Genomic DNA, 16,016 nt, shown 5'->3' on the forward strand with positions numbered 1-16,016 from the left:
TGCTTCGTTCGCCCGCCTAAGTCCAGTTCCAGGAATTGGACCCCAACCATGGGCCAGTTCCAGGAATTGTACGGAGCACTTTTTATATATTGCCTTTCGTTGTTTATATAGGTGGACATGACGTGCGGCAAAGAGGAGCTGGTGATCCCGGAACAACCTGTCTTGCCCTTAACACAGGGGGCCTCTCTGCCCTTAACGCAGAAGGTCTTTCCCCTGACCCCTATCAAAAATGTCAACACGTGTGAGAAGCAATTGGGGGCAGGATGTGAAGTTTCAAGGGAGGTAGGTGATCTCATCTCTAGTCCCCAGCCCAGGAAAAAGAGGATGCGAATTGGAGAAATTGAGGTGAGATCCAGGAAGTCCCATGTCACCATTGTGGAATTATTTTTCCCCATAGTCATGTCTTCCAATTTGCATTTGTTTGTTGTGTAGATGGGCTTGTCTGAAAGCGAAGATGAGGAGGACACCATGGACCAATTTGTCTTGCCCTTAACACAGAATGTCTCCCTGCCCTTAACGCAGGAGGTCTCCTCCCTGACCTTGGTGAGTAGAATTCCTGGAAGTGGTTCATTCAACATAAATACAACATACTGTTTCCTTGCTGGTTAAAACAGATACGTTCACCTGGGGACACGAGGAAGAAAAGTCCGGGGAAAACGGTGAACAAATCTGAGATCGTGGGAGATGAACATCAACTTTCAGGGGAGGATCGTCCCCAGTCGATGACAGAAGAGAATGTAAGTTGGAGAAGTTGAAGTGAAATCCAGGAAGTCCCATGTCTCCATTGTTGAGGATTTGACCCATAACCATGTCTTATATTTTGCTTATTGTACTATAGTTTGACTGGAGTGACTGTGAAGATGAGGAACACATGTTGGAACAAGCCTTGTCCGGAAACAAATACGTCCGCCAACTGAAATTTGTGAGTACAATTCCTGGAAGTGGTTCTGTCATTGGAATACTTCTTAACCCCCCCCCAAAAAAATATAAAAGATTTTGTCCTTAGGATTATGTTACCACTCAAACTCCCAAGCCAGGCAAAAAGAAGAAGCAGAAACTAAAGAACAAGACCAAGAACAAGACCAAGAACAAGACCAAGAACAAGACCAAGACCAAGAACAAGACCAAGAACAAAAAAAAGGCCAAAGTTCATCAAAAAGAGACGGAAATGAAGCAAACGACATCTCACAACACAATTTCAGAGCCAAAAACAGTTCCAGAAAGAATCGATACTGATGTAAGTAGACTTGGTGGGGAAAGGAAAGGACTCCATTATAGACATCATAAAGATCAACTTTTGTCATTTTCATGTCCTCAGGGTCGACGGAGACGACTCAAACTCCCCACAGAATTTTATGACATTGTCAAGACTGTCTTCCACAAAGAGATAGCTGCAAAGTTCATCACAAAGAAAAGAATAAGATATATCGTGGCTGACCAGCCAGAATTCCGACAGCTGTGCAACAAGCTGGAACTGTCTGTTGAGAATATTAGGAGTCAAATCCGCATGTTGATCAGAAAAAGTAATGATTAAAGTGAAAAAAAAAAAGTTTCTTTGATGTATGTGTTTCAGGTTCTTTACATTGCATGTCAAAAGACGATGCTGCATGCCTCTCACAATTGCACATGTCAGTCGCTGTTACAGGAATTTAACCTGAACCTCGGTCAAGTTCCAGGAATCCTACCGATCGGTTGAACTTGACCCGCGAAGTTGGGCCGTGAGCACCGGCATGGGGCGTCCAGTTCCAGGAATCCTACCTATCGGTTGAACTTGACCCGCGAAGTTGGGCCGTGAACACCGGCATGGTGCGTCCCTGGTTTCGTGGGTCCAGCCCCCGCTATGTCGAATTCCAGGAATTCAACCTGGACCGAGGTCAACTTCAAGGAATCCTACCGATGGGCTAAACATGCGTCCCGAGGTGGGTGGTTCAGTTCCCGGCGTGAGTGAGTCCATTTTAATGGAATTGAGCCCCAACCAAGGTCCAGTTCCAGGATTCCTACCGATCGGCTAACCTGCCTCCGCGAAGTCCACTTCCAGGAATCCAACCCCAAACAAGGTCCAGTTCCAGGATTCCTACCGATCGGCTAACCTGACCCCCAGGTCCATTTCCAGGAATCCAACCCCAACCAACCGAGGTTCATTTCCAGGATTCCTACCGATCGGCTAACCTGCCCCGCTAGGTCGAATTCCAGGAATTCAACCTCAACCGAGGTCAACTTCCAGGAATCCGACCGATGGGCTAAACCTGACCCCCAAGGTCCATTTCCAGGAATGCTACCGATGGGCTAAACCTGCCCCGCGAAGCCGGGCCGAGAGCACCGGTCCGGGGTGGGTGGTTCCGATTCTGTCCCCCGGTTAAGTCCATTTCCAGGAAACCAACCCCAAACAACCGAGGTTCATTTCCAGGATTCCTACCGATCGGTTAACCTGCCAGGTAGGTCGAATTCCAGGAATTCAACCTGGAGGACCGAGGTCAACTTCCATGAATGCTACCGATGGGCTAAACCTGACCTCCGAAGTCGATTTCCAGGAATGCTACCGATGGGCTAAACCTGCCCCGCGAAGCCGGGCCGAGAGCACCGGCCGGTGGTGGGTGGTTCGAAGTCGATTTCCAGGAATGCTACCGATGGGCTAAACCTGCCCCGCGAAGCCGGGCCGAGAGCACCGGGCCGTGGTGGGTGGTTCGAAGTCGATTTCCAGGAATGCTACCGATGGGCTAAACCTGCCCCGCGAAGCCGGGCCGAGAGCACCGGTCCGGGGTGGGTGGTTCCGATTCTGTCCCCCGGTTAAGTCCATTTCCAGGAAACCAACCCCAAAAAACCGAGGTTCATTTCCAGGATTCCTACCGATCGGTTAACCTGCCAGGTAGGTCGAATTCCAGGAATTCAACCTGGAGGACCGAGGTCAACTTCCATGATAGCTACCGATGGGCTAAACCTGACCTCCGAAGTCGATTTCCAGGAATGCTACCGATGGGCTAAACCTGCCCCGCGAAGCCGGGCCGAGAGCACCGGCCGGTGGTGGGTGGTTCAAAGTCGATTTCCAGGAATGCTACCGATGGGCTAAACCTGCCCCGCGAAGCCGGACCGAGAGCACCGGCCGGTGGTGGGTGGTTCGAAGTCGATTTCCAGGAATGCTACCGATGGGCTAAACCTGCCCCGCGAAGCCGGGCCGAGAGCACCGGCCCGGGGTGGGTGGTTCCGATTCCGTCCCCCGGTTAAGTCCATTTCCAGGAAAACAACCGCAAAACAACCGAGGTTCATTTCCAGGATTCCTACCGATCGGTTAACCTGCCAGGTAGGTCGAATTCCAGGAATTCAACCTGGAGGACCGAGGTCAACTTCCATGAAAGCTACCGATGGGCTAAACCTGACCTCCGAAGTCGATTTCCAGGAATGCTACCGATGGGCTAAACCTGCCCCGCGAAGCCGGGCCGAGAGCACCGGCCGGTGGTGGGTGGTTCGAAGTCGATTTCCAGGAATGCTACCGATGGGCTAAACCTGCTCCGCGAAGCCGGGCCGAGAGCACCGGCCGGTGGTGGGTGGTTCGAAGTCGATTTCCAGGAATGCTACCGATGGGCTAAACCTGCCCCGCGAATCCGGGCCGAGAGCACCGGTCCGGGGTGGGTGGTTCCGATTCCGTCCCCCGGTTAAGTCCATTTCCAGGAAAACAACCGCAAAACAACCGAGGTTCATTTCCAGGATTCCTACCAATCGGTTAACCTGCCAGGTAGGTCGAATTCCAGGAATTCAACCTGGAGGACCGAGGTCAACTTCCATGAAAGCTACCGATGGGCTAAACCTGACCTCCGAAGTCGATTTCCAGGAATGCTACCGATGGGCTAAACCTGCCCCGCGAAGCCGGGCCGAGAGCACCGGCCGGTGGTGGGTGGTTCGAAGTCGATTTCCAGGAATGCTACCGATGGGCTAAACCTGCTCCGCGAAGCCGGGCCGAGAGCACCGGCCGGTGGTGGGTGGTTCGAAGTCGATTTCCAGGAATGCTACCGATGGGCTAAACCTGCCCCGCGAATCCGGGCCGAGAGCACCGGTCCGGGGTGGGTGGTTCCGATTCTGTCCCCCGGTTAAGTCCATTTCCAGGAAACCAACCCCAAACAACCGAGGTTCATTTCCAGGATTCCTACCGATCGGTTAACCTGCCAGGTAGGTCGAATTCCAGGAATTCAACCTGGAGGACCGAGGTCAACTTCCATGAAAGCTACCGATGGGCTAAACCTGACCTCCGAAGTCGATTTCCAGGAATGCTACCGATGGGCTAAACCTGCCCCGCGAAGCCGGGCCGAGAGCACCGGCCGGTGGTGGGTGGTTCGAAGTCGATTTCCAGGAATGCTACCGATGGGCTAAACCTGCTCCGCGAAGCCGGGCCGAGAGCACCGGCCGGTGGTGGGTGGTTCGAAGTCGATTTCCAGGAATGCTACCGATGGGCTAAACCTGCCCCGCGAATCCGGGCCGAGAGCACCGGTCCGGGGTGGGTGGTTCCGATTCCGTCCCCCGGTTAAGTCCATTTCCAGGAAAACAACCGCAAAACAACCGAGGTTCATTTCCAGGATTCCTACCAATCGGTTAACCTGCCAGGTAGGTCGAATTCCAGGAATTCAACCTGGAGGACCGAGGTCAACTTCCATGAAAGCTACCGATGGGCTAAACCTGACCTCCGAAGTCGATTTCCAGGAATGCTACCGATGGGCTAAACCTGCCCCGCGAAGCCGGGCCGAGAGCACCGGCCGGTGGTGGGTGGTTCGAAGTCGATTTCCAGGAATGCTACCGATGGGCTAAACCTGCTCCGCGAAGCCGGGCCGAGAGCACCGGCCGGTGGTGGGTGGTTCGAAGTCGATTTCCAGGAATGCTACCGATGGGCTAAACCTGCCCCGCGAATCCGGGCCGAGAGCACCGGTCCGGGGTGGGTGGTTCCGATTCTGTCCCCCGGTTAAGTCCATTTCCAGGAAACCAACCCCAAACAACCGAGGTTCATTTCCAGGATTCCTACCGATCGGTTAACCTGCCAGGTAGGTCGAATTCCAGGAATTCAACCTGGAGGACCGAGGTCAACTTCCATGAAAGCTACCGATGGGCTAAACCTGACCTCCGAAGTCGATTTCCAGGAATGCTACCGATGGGCTAAACCTGCCCCGCGAAGCCGGGCCGAGAGCACCGGCCGGTGGTGGGTGGTTCGAAGTCGAATTCCAGGAATGCTACCGATGGGCTAAACCTGCCCCGCGAAGCCGGGCCGAGAGCACCGGCCGGTGGTGGGTGGTTCGAAGTCGATTTCCAGGAATGCTACCGATGGGCTAAACCTGCTCCGCGAAGCCGGGCCGAGAGCACCGGCCGGTGGTGGGTGGTTCGAAGTCGATTTCCAGGAATGCTACCGATGGGCTAAACCTGCCCCGCGAATCCGGGCCGAGAGCACCGGTCCGGGGTGGGTGGTTCGAAGTCGATTTCCAGGAATGCTACCGATGGGCTAAACCTGACCTCCGAAGTCGATTTCCAGGAATGCTACCGATGGGCTAAACCTGCCCCGCGAAGCCGGGCCGAGAGCACCGGGCCGGGGTGGGTGGTTCGAAGTCCATTTCCAGGAAAGCTACCGATGGGCTAAACCTGCCCCGCGAAGCCGGGCCGAGAGCACCGGGCCGGGGTGGGTGGTTCGAAGTCGATTTCCAGGAATGCTACCGATGGGCTAAACCTGCCCCGCGAAGCCGGGCCGAGAGCACCGGTCCGGGGTGGGTGGTTCCGATTCCGTCCCCCGCTTAAGTCCATTTCCAGGAAACCAACCCCAAACAACCGCGGTTCATTTCCAGGATTCCTACCGATCGGTTAACCTGCCCGCTAGGTCGAATTCCAGGAATTCAACCTGGAGGACCGAGGTTCATTTCCAGGATTCCTACCGATCGGTTAACCTGCCCGCTAGGTCGAATTCCAGGAATTCAACCTGGAGGACCGAGGTTCATTTCCAGGATTCCTACCGATCGGTTAACCTGCCCGCTAGGTCGAATTCCAGGAATTCAACCTGGAGGAACGAGGTCGAATTCCAGGAATGCGACCGATGGGCTAAACCTGGCCCGCGAAGCGGGCCCCAAGCGCACCGAGGCCCCGCGAAGCGGGGCCGAGAACACCGGCATGGTACGTCCCGGGTTTCGTGGGTCAAGGCCCCCATAGGTCGAATTCCAGGAATTCAACCTGGAGGACCGAGGTCGAATTCCAGGAATCCGACCGATGGACTAAACCTGGCCCGCGAAGCGGGCCCCAAGCGCACCGAGGCCCCGCGAAGCGGGGCCGAGAACACCGCCATGGTAGCACCCGGGGAGGGAGGCTCCGTTTCCGGCTTGAGTCGATTTCCAGGAATTCGACACATCCAGGGTCGATTTCCAGGATTTCGACCGATGGGCTAAACCTGGCCCGCGAAGCGGGCCCCAAGCGCACCGAGGCCCCGCGAAGCGGGGCCGAGAACACCGCCATGGTAGCACCCGGGGAGGGAGGTTCCGTTTCCGGCTTGAGTCGATTTCCAGGAATTTGACACATCCAGGGTCGATTTCCAGGATTTCGACCGATGGGCTAAACCCGGCCCGCGAAGCGGGCCCCAAGCGCACCGAGGCCCCGCGAAGCGGGGCCGAGAACACCGCCATGGTAGCACCCGGGGAGGGAGGCTCCGTTCCCGGCTTGAGTCGATTTCCAGGAATTCGACACATCCAGGGTCGATTTCCAGGATTTCGACCGATGGGCTAAACCCGGCCCGCGAAGCGGGCCCCAAGCGCACCGAGGCCCCGCGAAGCGGGGCCGAGAACACCGCCATGGTAGCACCCGGGGAGGGAGGCTCCGTTCCCGGCTTGAGTCGATTTCCAGGAATTCGACACATCCAGGGTCGATTTCCAGGATTTCGACCGATGGGCTAAACCTGGCCCGCGAAGCGGGCCCCAAGCGCACCGAGGCCCCGCGAAGCGGGGCCGAGAACACCGGCATGGTACGTCCCGGGTTTCGTGGGTCAAGGCCCCCATAGGTCGAATTCCAGGAATTCAACCTGGAGGACCGAGGTCGAATTCCAGGAATCCGACCGATGGACTAAACCTGGCCCGCGAAGCGGGCCCCAAGCGCACCGAGGCCCCGCGAAGCGGGGCCGAGAACACCGCCATGGTAGCACCCGGGGAGGGAGGCTCCGTTCCCGGCTTGAGTCGATTTCCAGGAATTCGACACATCCAGGGTCGATTTCCAGGATTTCGACCGATGGGCTAAACCCGGCCCGCGAAGCGGGCCCCAAGCGCACCGAGGCCCCGCGAAGCGGGGCCGAGAACACCGCCATGGTAGCACCCGGGGAGGGAGGCTCCGTTCCCGGCTTGAGTCGATTTCCAGGAATTCGACACATCCAGGGTCGATTTCCAGGATTTCGACCGATGGGCTAAACCTGGCCCGCGAAGCGGGCCCCAAGCGCACCGAGGCCCCGCGAAGCGGGGCCGAGAACACCGCCATGGTAGCACCCGGGGAGGGAGGTTCCGTTTCCGGCTTGAGTCGATTTCCAGGAATTTGACACATCCAGGGTCGATTTCCAGGATTTCGACCGATGGGCTAAACCCGGCCCGCGAAGCGGGCCCCAAGCGCACCGAGGCCCCGCGAAGCGGGGCCGAGAACACCGCCATGGTAGCACCCGGGGAGGGAGGTTCCGTTTCCGGCTTGAGTCGATTTCCAGGAATTCGACACATCCAGGGTCGATTTCCAGGATTTCGACCGATGGGCAAAACCCGGCCCGCGAAGCGGGCCCCAAGCGCACCGAGGCCCCGCGAAGCGGGGCCGAGAACACCGCCATGGTAGCACCCGGGGAGGGAGGTTCCGTTTCCGGCTTGAGTCAATTTCCAGGAATTCGACACATCCAGGGTCGATTTCCAGGATTTCGACCGATGGGCTAAACCTGGCCCGCGAAGCGGGCCCCAAGCGCACCGAGGCCCCGCGAAGCGGGGCCGAGAACACCGCCATGGTAGCACCCGGGGAGGGAGGTTCCGTTTCCGGCTTGAGTCGATTTCCAGGAATTCGACACATCCAGGGTCGATTTCCAGGATTTCGACCGATGGGCTAAACCTGGCCCGCGAAGCGGGCCCCAAGCGCACCGAGGCCCCGCGAAGCGGGGCCGAGAACACCGCCATGGTAGCACCCGGGGAGGGAGGTTCCGTTTCCGGCTTGAGTCGATTTCCAGGAATTCGACACATCCAGGGTCGATTTCCAGGATTTCGACCGATGGGCTAAACCTGGCCCGCGAAGCGGGCCCCAAGCGCACCGAGGCCCCGCGAAGCGGGGCCGAGAACACCGGCCCCGACTGGCCCGACACCAGCCCCGACCGGCCCGGGTTTGGTGGGTCAAGCTCCCCTTCGGTCGAATTCCAGGAATTCAACCTGGACCAAGGTCGAATTCCAGGAATGCTACCGATGGGCACAACCTGGCCCGCGCAGCGGGCCCCAAGCGCACCGAGGCCCCGCGAAGCGGGGCCGAGAACACCGGCCCCGACCGGCCCGACACCAGCCCCGACCGGCCCGGGTTTGGTGGGTCAAGCTCCCCTTCGGTCGAATTCCAGGAATTCAACCTGGACCAAGGTCGAATTCCAGGAATGCTACCGATGGGCACAACCTGGCCCGCGCAGCGGGCCCCAAGCGCACCGAGGCCCCGCGGAGCGGGGCCGAGAGCACCGGCCCCGACCGGCCCGACACCGGCCCCGACCGGCCCGGGTTTGGTGGGTCAAGCTCCCCTTCGGTCGTATTCCAGGAATTCAACCTGGAGCGAGGTCGAATTCCAGGAATGCTACCGATGGGCACAACCTGGCCCGCGCAGCGGGCCCCAAGCGCACCGAGGCCCCGCGGAGCGGGGCCGAGAGCACCGGCCCCGACCGGCCCGACACCGGCCCCGACCGGCCCGGGTTTGGTGGGTCAAGCTCCCCTTCGGTCGAATTCCAGGAATGCTACCTGGAGCGAGGTCGAATTCCAGGAATGCTACCGATGGGCACAACCTGGCCCGCGCAGCGGGCCCCAAGCGCACCGAGGCCCTGCGGAGCGGGGCCGAGAACACCGGCCCCGACCGGCCCGACACCGGCCCCGACCGGCCCGGGTTTGGTGGGTCAAGCTCCCCTTCGGTCGAATTCCAGGAATTCAACCTGGAGCGAGGTCGAATTCCAGGAATGCTACCGATGGGCACAACCTGGCCCGCGCAGCGGGCCCCAAGCGCACCGAGGCCCCGCGGAGCGGGGCCGAGAGCACCGGACCCGACCGGCCCGACACCGGCCCCGACCGGCCCGGGTTTGGTGGGTCAAGCTCCCCTTCGGTCGAATTCCAGGAATGCTACCTGGAGCGAGGTCGAATTCCAGGAATGCTACCGATGGGCACAACCTGGCCCGCGCAGCGGGCCCCAAGCGCACCGAGGCCCTGCGGAGCGGGGCCGAGAACACCGGCCCCGACCGGCCCGACACCGGCCCCGACCGGCCCGGGTTTGGTGGGTCAAGCTCCCCTTCGGTCGAATTCCAGGAATTCAACCTGGAGCGAGGTCGAATTCCAGGAATGCTACCGATGGGCACAACCTGGCCCGCGCAGCGGGCCCCAAGCGCACCGAGGCCCCGCGGAGCGGGGCCGAGAACACCGGCCCCGACCGGCCCGACACCGGCCCCGACCGGCCCGGGTTTGGTGGGTCAAGCTCCCCTTCGGTCGAATTCCAGGAATTCAACCTGGAGCGAGGTCGAATTCCAGGAATGCTACCGATGGGCACAACCTGGCCCGCGCAGCGGGCCCCAAGCGCACCGAGGCCCCGCGAAGCGGGGCCGAGAACACCGGCCCCGACCGGCCCGACACCAGCCCCGTCCGGCCCGGGTTTGGTGGGTCAAGCTCCCCTTCGGTCGAATTCCAGGAATTCAACCTGGACCGAGGTCGAATTCCAGGAATGCTACCGATGGGCACAACCTGGCCCGCGCAGCGGGCCCCAAGCGCACCGAGGCCCCGCGGAGCGGGGCCGAGAGCACCGGCCCCGACCGGCCCGACACCGGCCCCGACCGGCCCGGGTTTGGTGGGTCAAGCTCCCCTTCGGTCGAATTCCAGGAATGCTACCTGGAGCGAGGTCGAATTCCAGGAATGCTACCGATGGGCACAACCTGGCCCGCGCAGCGGGCCCCAAGCGCACCGAGGCCCCGCGGAGCGGGGCCGAGAGCACCGGCCCCGACCGGCCCGACACCGGCCCCGACCGGCCCGGGTTTGGTGGGTCAAGCTCCCCTTCGGTCGAATTCCAGGAATGCTACCTGGAGCGAGGTCGAATTCCAGGAATGCTACCGATGGGCACAACCTGGCCCGCGCAGCGGGCCCCAAGCGCACCGAGGCCCCGCGAAGCGGGGCCGAGAACACCGGCCCCGACCGGCCCGACACCAGCCCCGACCGGCCCGGGTTTGGTGGGTCAAGCTCCCCTTCGGTCGAATTCCAGGAATTCAACCTGGAGCGAGGTCGAATTCCAGGAATGCTACCGATGGGCACAACCTGGCCCGCGCAGCGGGCCCCAAGCGCACCGAGGCCCCGCGGAGCGGGGCCGAGAACACCGGCCCCGACCGGCCCGACACCGGCCCCGACCGGCCCGGGTTTGGTGGGTCAAGCTCCCCTTCGGTCGAATTCCAGGAATTCAACCTGGAGCGAGGTCGAATTCCAGGAATGCTACCGATGGGCACAACCTGGCCCGCGCAGCGGGCCCCAAGCGCTCCGAGGCCCCACGGAGCGGGGCCGAGAGCACCGGCCCCGACCGGCCCGACACCGGCCCCGACCGGCCCGGGTTTGGTGGGTCAAGCTCCCCTTCGGTCGAATTCCAGGAATGCTACCTGGAGCGAGGTCGAATTCCAGGAATGCTACCGATGGGCACAACCTGGCCCGCGCAGCGGGCCCCAAGCGCACCGAGGCCCCGCGGAGCGGGGCCGAGAGCACCGGCCCCGACCGGCCCGACACCGGCCCCGACCGGCCCGGGTTTGGTGGGTCAAGCTCCCCTTCGGTCGAATTCCAGGAATGCTACCTGGAGCGAGGTCGAATTCCAGGAATGCTACCGATGGGCACAACCTGGCCCGCGCAGCGGGCCCCAAGCGCACCGAGGCCCCGCGGAGCGGGGCCGAGAACACCGGCATGGTTGGTCCCGGGTTTGGTGGGTCCAGCTCCCCTTCGGTCGAATTCCAGGAATTCAACATGGACCGAGGTCGAATTCCAGGAATGCTACCGATGGGCACAACCTGGCCCGCGCAGCGGGCCCCAAGCGCACCGAGGCCCCGCGGAGCGGGGCCGAGAACACCGGCATGGTTGGTCCCGGGTTTGGTGGGTCCAGCTCCCCTTCGGTCGAATTCCAGGAATTCAACCTGGACCGAGGTCGAATTCCAGGAATGCTACCGATGGGCACAACCTGGCCCGCGCAGCGGGCCCCAAGCGCACCGAGGCCCCGCGGAGCGGGGCTGAGAGCACCGGCATGGTTGGTCCCGGGTTTGGTGGGTCCAGCTCCCCTTCGGTCGAATTCCAGGAATTCAACCTGGACCGAGGTCGAATTCCAGGAATGCTACCGATGGGCACAACCTGGCCCGCGCAGCGGGCCCCAAGCGCACCGAGGCCCCGCGGAGCGGGGCCGAGAACACCGGCCCCGACCGGCCCGACACCGGCCCCGACCGGCCCGGGTTTGGTGGGTCAAGCTCCCCTTCGGTCGAATTCCAGGAATTCAACCTGGACCGAGGTCGAATTCCAGGAATGCTACCGATGGGCACAACCTGGCCCGCGCAGCGGGCCCCAAGCGCACCGAGGCCCCGCGAAGCGGGGCCGAGAACACCGGCCCCGACCGGCCCGACACCAGCCCCGACCGGCCCGGGTTTGGTGGGTCAAGCTCCCCTTCGGTCGAATTCCAGGAATTCAACCTGGAGCGAGGTCGAATTCCAGGAATGCTACCGATGGGCACAACCTGGCCCGCGCAGCGGGCCCCAAGCGCACCGAGGCCCCGCGAAGCGGGGCCGAGAACACCGGCCCCGACCGGCCCGACACCAGCCCCGACCGGCCCGGGTTTGGTGGGTCAAGCTCCCCTTCGGTCGAATTCCAGGTATTCAACCTGGAGCGAGGTCGAATTCCAGGAATGCTACCGATGGGCACAACCTGGCCCGCGCAGCGGGCCCCAAGCGCACCGAGGCCCCGCGGAGCGGGGCCGAGAGCACCGGCCCCGACCGGCCCGACACCGGCCCCGACCGGCCCGGGTTTGGTGGGTCAAGCTCCCCTTCGGTCGAATTCCAGGAATGCTACCTGGAGCGAGGTCGAATTCCAGGAATGCTACCGATGGGCACAACCTGGCCCGCGCAGCGGGCCCCAAGCGCACCGAGGCCCCGCGAAGCGGGGCCGAGAACACCGGCCCCGACCGGCCCGACACCAGCCCCGACCGGCCCGGGTTTGGTGGGTCAAGCTCCCCTTCGGTCGAATTCCAGGAATTCAACCTGGAGCGAGGTCGAATTCCAGGAATGCTACCGATGGGCACAACCTGGCCCGCGCAGCGGGCCCCAAGCGCACCGAGGCCCCGCGGAGCGGGGCCGAGAACACCGGCCCCGACCGGCCCGACACCGGCCCCGACCGGCCCGGGTTTGGTGGGTCAAGCTCCCCTTCGGTCGAATTCCAGGAATTCAACCTGGACCGAGGTCGAATTCCAGGAATGCTACCGATGGGCACAACCTGGCCCGCGCAGCGGGCCCCAAGCGCACCGAGGCCCCGCGAAGCGGGGCCGAGAACACCGGCCCCGACCGGCCCGACACCAGCCCCGACCGGCCCGGGTTTGGTGGGTCAAGCTCCCCTTCGGTCGAATTCCAGGAATTCAACCTGGAGCGAGGTCGAATTCCAGGAATGCTACCGATGGGCACAACCTGGCCCGCGCAGCGGGCCCCAAGCGCACCGAGGCCCCGCGAAGCGGGGCCGAGAACACCGGCCCCGACCGGCCCGACACCAGCCCCGACCGGCCCGGGTTTGGTGGGTCAAGCTCCCCTTCGGTCGAATTCCAGGTATTCAACCTGGAGCGAGGTCGAATTCCAGGAATGCTACCGATGGGCACAACCTGGCCCGCGCAGCGGGCCCCAAGCGCACCGAGGCCCCGCGGAGCGGGGCCGAGAGCACCGGCCCCGACCGGCCCGACACCGGCCCCGACCGGCCCGGGTTTGGTGGGTCAAGCTCCCCTTCGGTCGAATTCCAGGAATGCTACCTGGAGCGAGGTCGAATTCCAGGAATGCTACCGATGGGCACAACCTGGCCCGCGCAGCGGGCCCCAAGCGCACCGAGGCCCCGCGAAGCGGGGCCGAGAACACCGGCCCCGACCGGCCCGACATCAGCCCCGACCGGCCCGGGTTTGGTGGGTCAAGCTCCCCTTCGGTCGAATTCCAGGAATTCAACCTGGAGCGAGGTCGAATTCCAGGAATGCTACCGATGGGCACAACCTGGCCCGCGCAGCGGGCCCCAAGCGCACCGAGGCCCCGCGGAGCGGGGCCGAGAGCACCGGCCCCGACCGGCCCGACACCGGCCCCGACCGGCCCGGGTTTGGTGGGTCAAGCTCCCCTTCGGTCGAATTCCAGGAATGCTACCTGGAGCGAGGTCGAATTCCAGGAATGCTACCGATGGGCACAACCTGGCCCGCGCAGCGGGCCCCAAGCGCACCGAGGCCCCGCGGAGCGGGGCCGAGAACACCGGCCCCGACCGGCCCGACACCGGCCCCGACCGGCCCGGGTTTGGTGGGTCAAGCTCCCCTTCGGTCGAATTCCAGGAATTCAACCTGGAGCGAGGTCGAATTCCAGGAATGCTACCGATGGGCACAACCTGGCCCGCGAAGCGGGCCCCACGCGCACCGAGGCCCCGCGTAGCGGGGCCGAGAGCACCGGCATGGTTGGTCCCGGGTTTTGTGGGTCCAGCTCCCCTTCGGTCGAATTCCAGGAATTCAACCTGGACCGAGGTCGAATTCCAGGAATGCTACCGATGGGCTCCACCTGGTCCGCGAAGCGGGCCCCAAGCGCACCGAGGCCCCGCGGAGCGGGGCCGAGAGCACCGGCATGGTTCTTCCCGGGTTTGGTGGGTCAAGCTCCCCTTCGGTCGAATTCCAGGAATTCAACCTGGACCGAGGTCGAATTCCAGGAATGCTACCGATGGGCTCCACCTGGCCCGCGAAGCGGGCCCGAAGCGCACCGAGGCCCCGCGGAGCGGGGCCGAGAACACCGGCATGGTTCTTCCCGGGTTTTGTGGGTCAAGCTCCCCTTCGGTCGAATTCTAGGAATTCAACCTGGACCGAGGTCGAATTCCAGGAATGCTACCGATGGGCTCCACCTGGCCCGCGAAGCGGGCCCGAAGCGCACCGAGGCCCCGCGGAGCGGGGCCGAGAACACCGGCATGGTTCTTCCCGGGTTTGGTGGGTCCAGCTCCCCTTCGGTCGAATTCCAGGAATTCAACCTGGACCGAGGTCGAATTCCAGGAATGCTACCGATGGGCTCCACCTGGCCCGCGAAGCGGGCCCCAAGCGCACCGAGGCCCCGCGGAGCGGGGCCGAGAACACCGGCATGGTTAGTCCCGGGTTTGGTGGGTCAAGCTCCCCTTCGGTCGAATTCCAGGAATTCAACCTGGACCGAGGTCGAATTCCAGGAATGCTACCGATGGGCTCCACCTGGCCCGCGAAGCGGGCCCGAAGCGCACCGAGGCCCCGCGGAGCGGGGCCGAGAACACCGGCATGGTTCTTCCCGGGTTTGGTGGGTCAAGCTCCCCTTCGGTCGAATTCCAGGAATTCAACCTGGACCGAGGTCGAATTCCAGGAATGCTACCGATGGGCTCCACCTGGCCCGCGAAGCGGGCCCGAAGCGCACCGAGGCCCCGCGGAGCGGGGCCGAGAACACCGGCATGGTTCTTCCTGGGTTTCGTGGGTCCAGCTCCCCTTCGGTCAAATTCCAGGAATTCAACCTGGACCGAGGTCAACTTCCAGGAATGCTACCGATGGGCTCCACCTGGCCCGCGAAGCGGGCCCCAAGCGCACCGAGGCCCCGCGGAGCGGGGCCGAGAACACCGGTATGGTTGGTCCCGGGTTTCGTGGGTCAAGCTCCCCTTCGGTCGAATTCCAGGAATTCAACCTGGACCGAGGTCGAATTCCAGGAATGCTACCGATGGGCTCGACCTGGTCCGCGAAGCGGGCCCCAAGCGCACCGAGGCCCCGCGAAGCTAACCCTAACCCTAGGTCCAATTCCAGGAATTCAACTGGACCGAGGTCAACTTCCAGGAATCCTACCGATGGGCTCGACCTGGTCCGCGAAGCGGGCCCCAAGCGCACCGAGGCCCCGCGAAGCTAACCCTAACCCTAGGTCCAATTCCAGGAATTCAACTGGACCGAGGTCAACTTCCAGGAATCCTACCGATGGGCTAAACCTGGCCCGCGAAGCGGGCCCCAAGCACACCGAGGCCCGGCGAAGCGGGGCCGAGAACACCGGGATTGAGGCTCGCCGATCCGCTGGGTCATTCACCCGTCTACGCCCAGTTCCTGGAATCTGACCCTGAACCAAGGTCCAGTTCCAGGAATTGCTGGTCACAAGCAGAATTTTTAAAGACATAAACTGCCAATTGTCAAACTTTACTTTCAAGACAATGAACTACAACTTTTTGCTGAACTTTATTTTAAACATTTAACATACATAACGTGTCGCTCAAGTGTGTCGTCCTCCTGTGTTGGCTGTCCCCTTAACTTTTTGTTGAACTTTATTTTAAACATTTAACATGTTGGCTGTCCCCTTATGGACATCGTCTTCGTCACCGTCCTTTTCCTCATCCTGTCCCCTTATGGACGTCGTCTTCGTCACCGTCCTTTTCCTCATCCTGTCCCCTTATGGACGTCGTCTTCGTCACCGTCCTTTTCCTCATCCTGTCCCCTTATGGACGTCGTCTTCGTCTCCGTCCTTTTCCTCATCCTGTCCCGCGTCCTCCTGGCCTTCTGCTGCTCATGATTTTGAAACAAAAGAGTCATGTTTACGTTTTTAGCTA

The 16,016-nt window shown here is 61.9% G+C and overlaps 1 protein-coding gene across 1 annotated transcript; it reads left to right on the forward strand.

The window, feature by feature from the left end:
* Positions 1-324: 324 nt before the first annotated feature.
* LOC144011503 (uncharacterized) lies at positions 325-1,540 on the forward strand. The gene is made up of 6 exons (XM_077511601.1): positions 325-345; positions 433-543; positions 615-737; positions 839-922; positions 1,007-1,237; positions 1,319-1,540. Exons 1-6 carry the CDS (start codon positions 325-327, stop codon positions 1,532-1,534), a joined length of 786 nt encoding a protein of 261 aa, XP_077367727.1. The 3' UTR covers positions 1,535-1,540.
* Positions 1,541-16,016: the final 14,476 nt, after the last annotated feature.

Source organism: Festucalex cinctus, unplaced genomic scaffold, assembly GCF_051991245.1.
Source record: "Festucalex cinctus isolate MCC-2025b unplaced genomic scaffold, RoL_Fcin_1.0 HiC_scaffold_153, whole genome shotgun sequence".
Lineage (NCBI taxonomy): Eukaryota > Metazoa > Chordata > Actinopteri > Syngnathiformes > Syngnathidae > Festucalex > Festucalex cinctus.

Coding starts and splice junctions, on each gene's coding strand:
- LOC144011503 (XM_077511601.1), top strand. CDS start 325: ATGCGAATTGGAGAAATTGAG. Junction 544..614: donor AGGTCTCCTCCCTGACCTTG/GTGAGTAGAATT, acceptor TGGTTAAAACAG/ATACGTTCACCTGGGGACAC. Junction 1,238..1,318: donor CAGAAAGAATCGATACTGAT/GTAAGTAGACTT, acceptor TCATGTCCTCAG/GGTCGACGGAGACGACTCAA.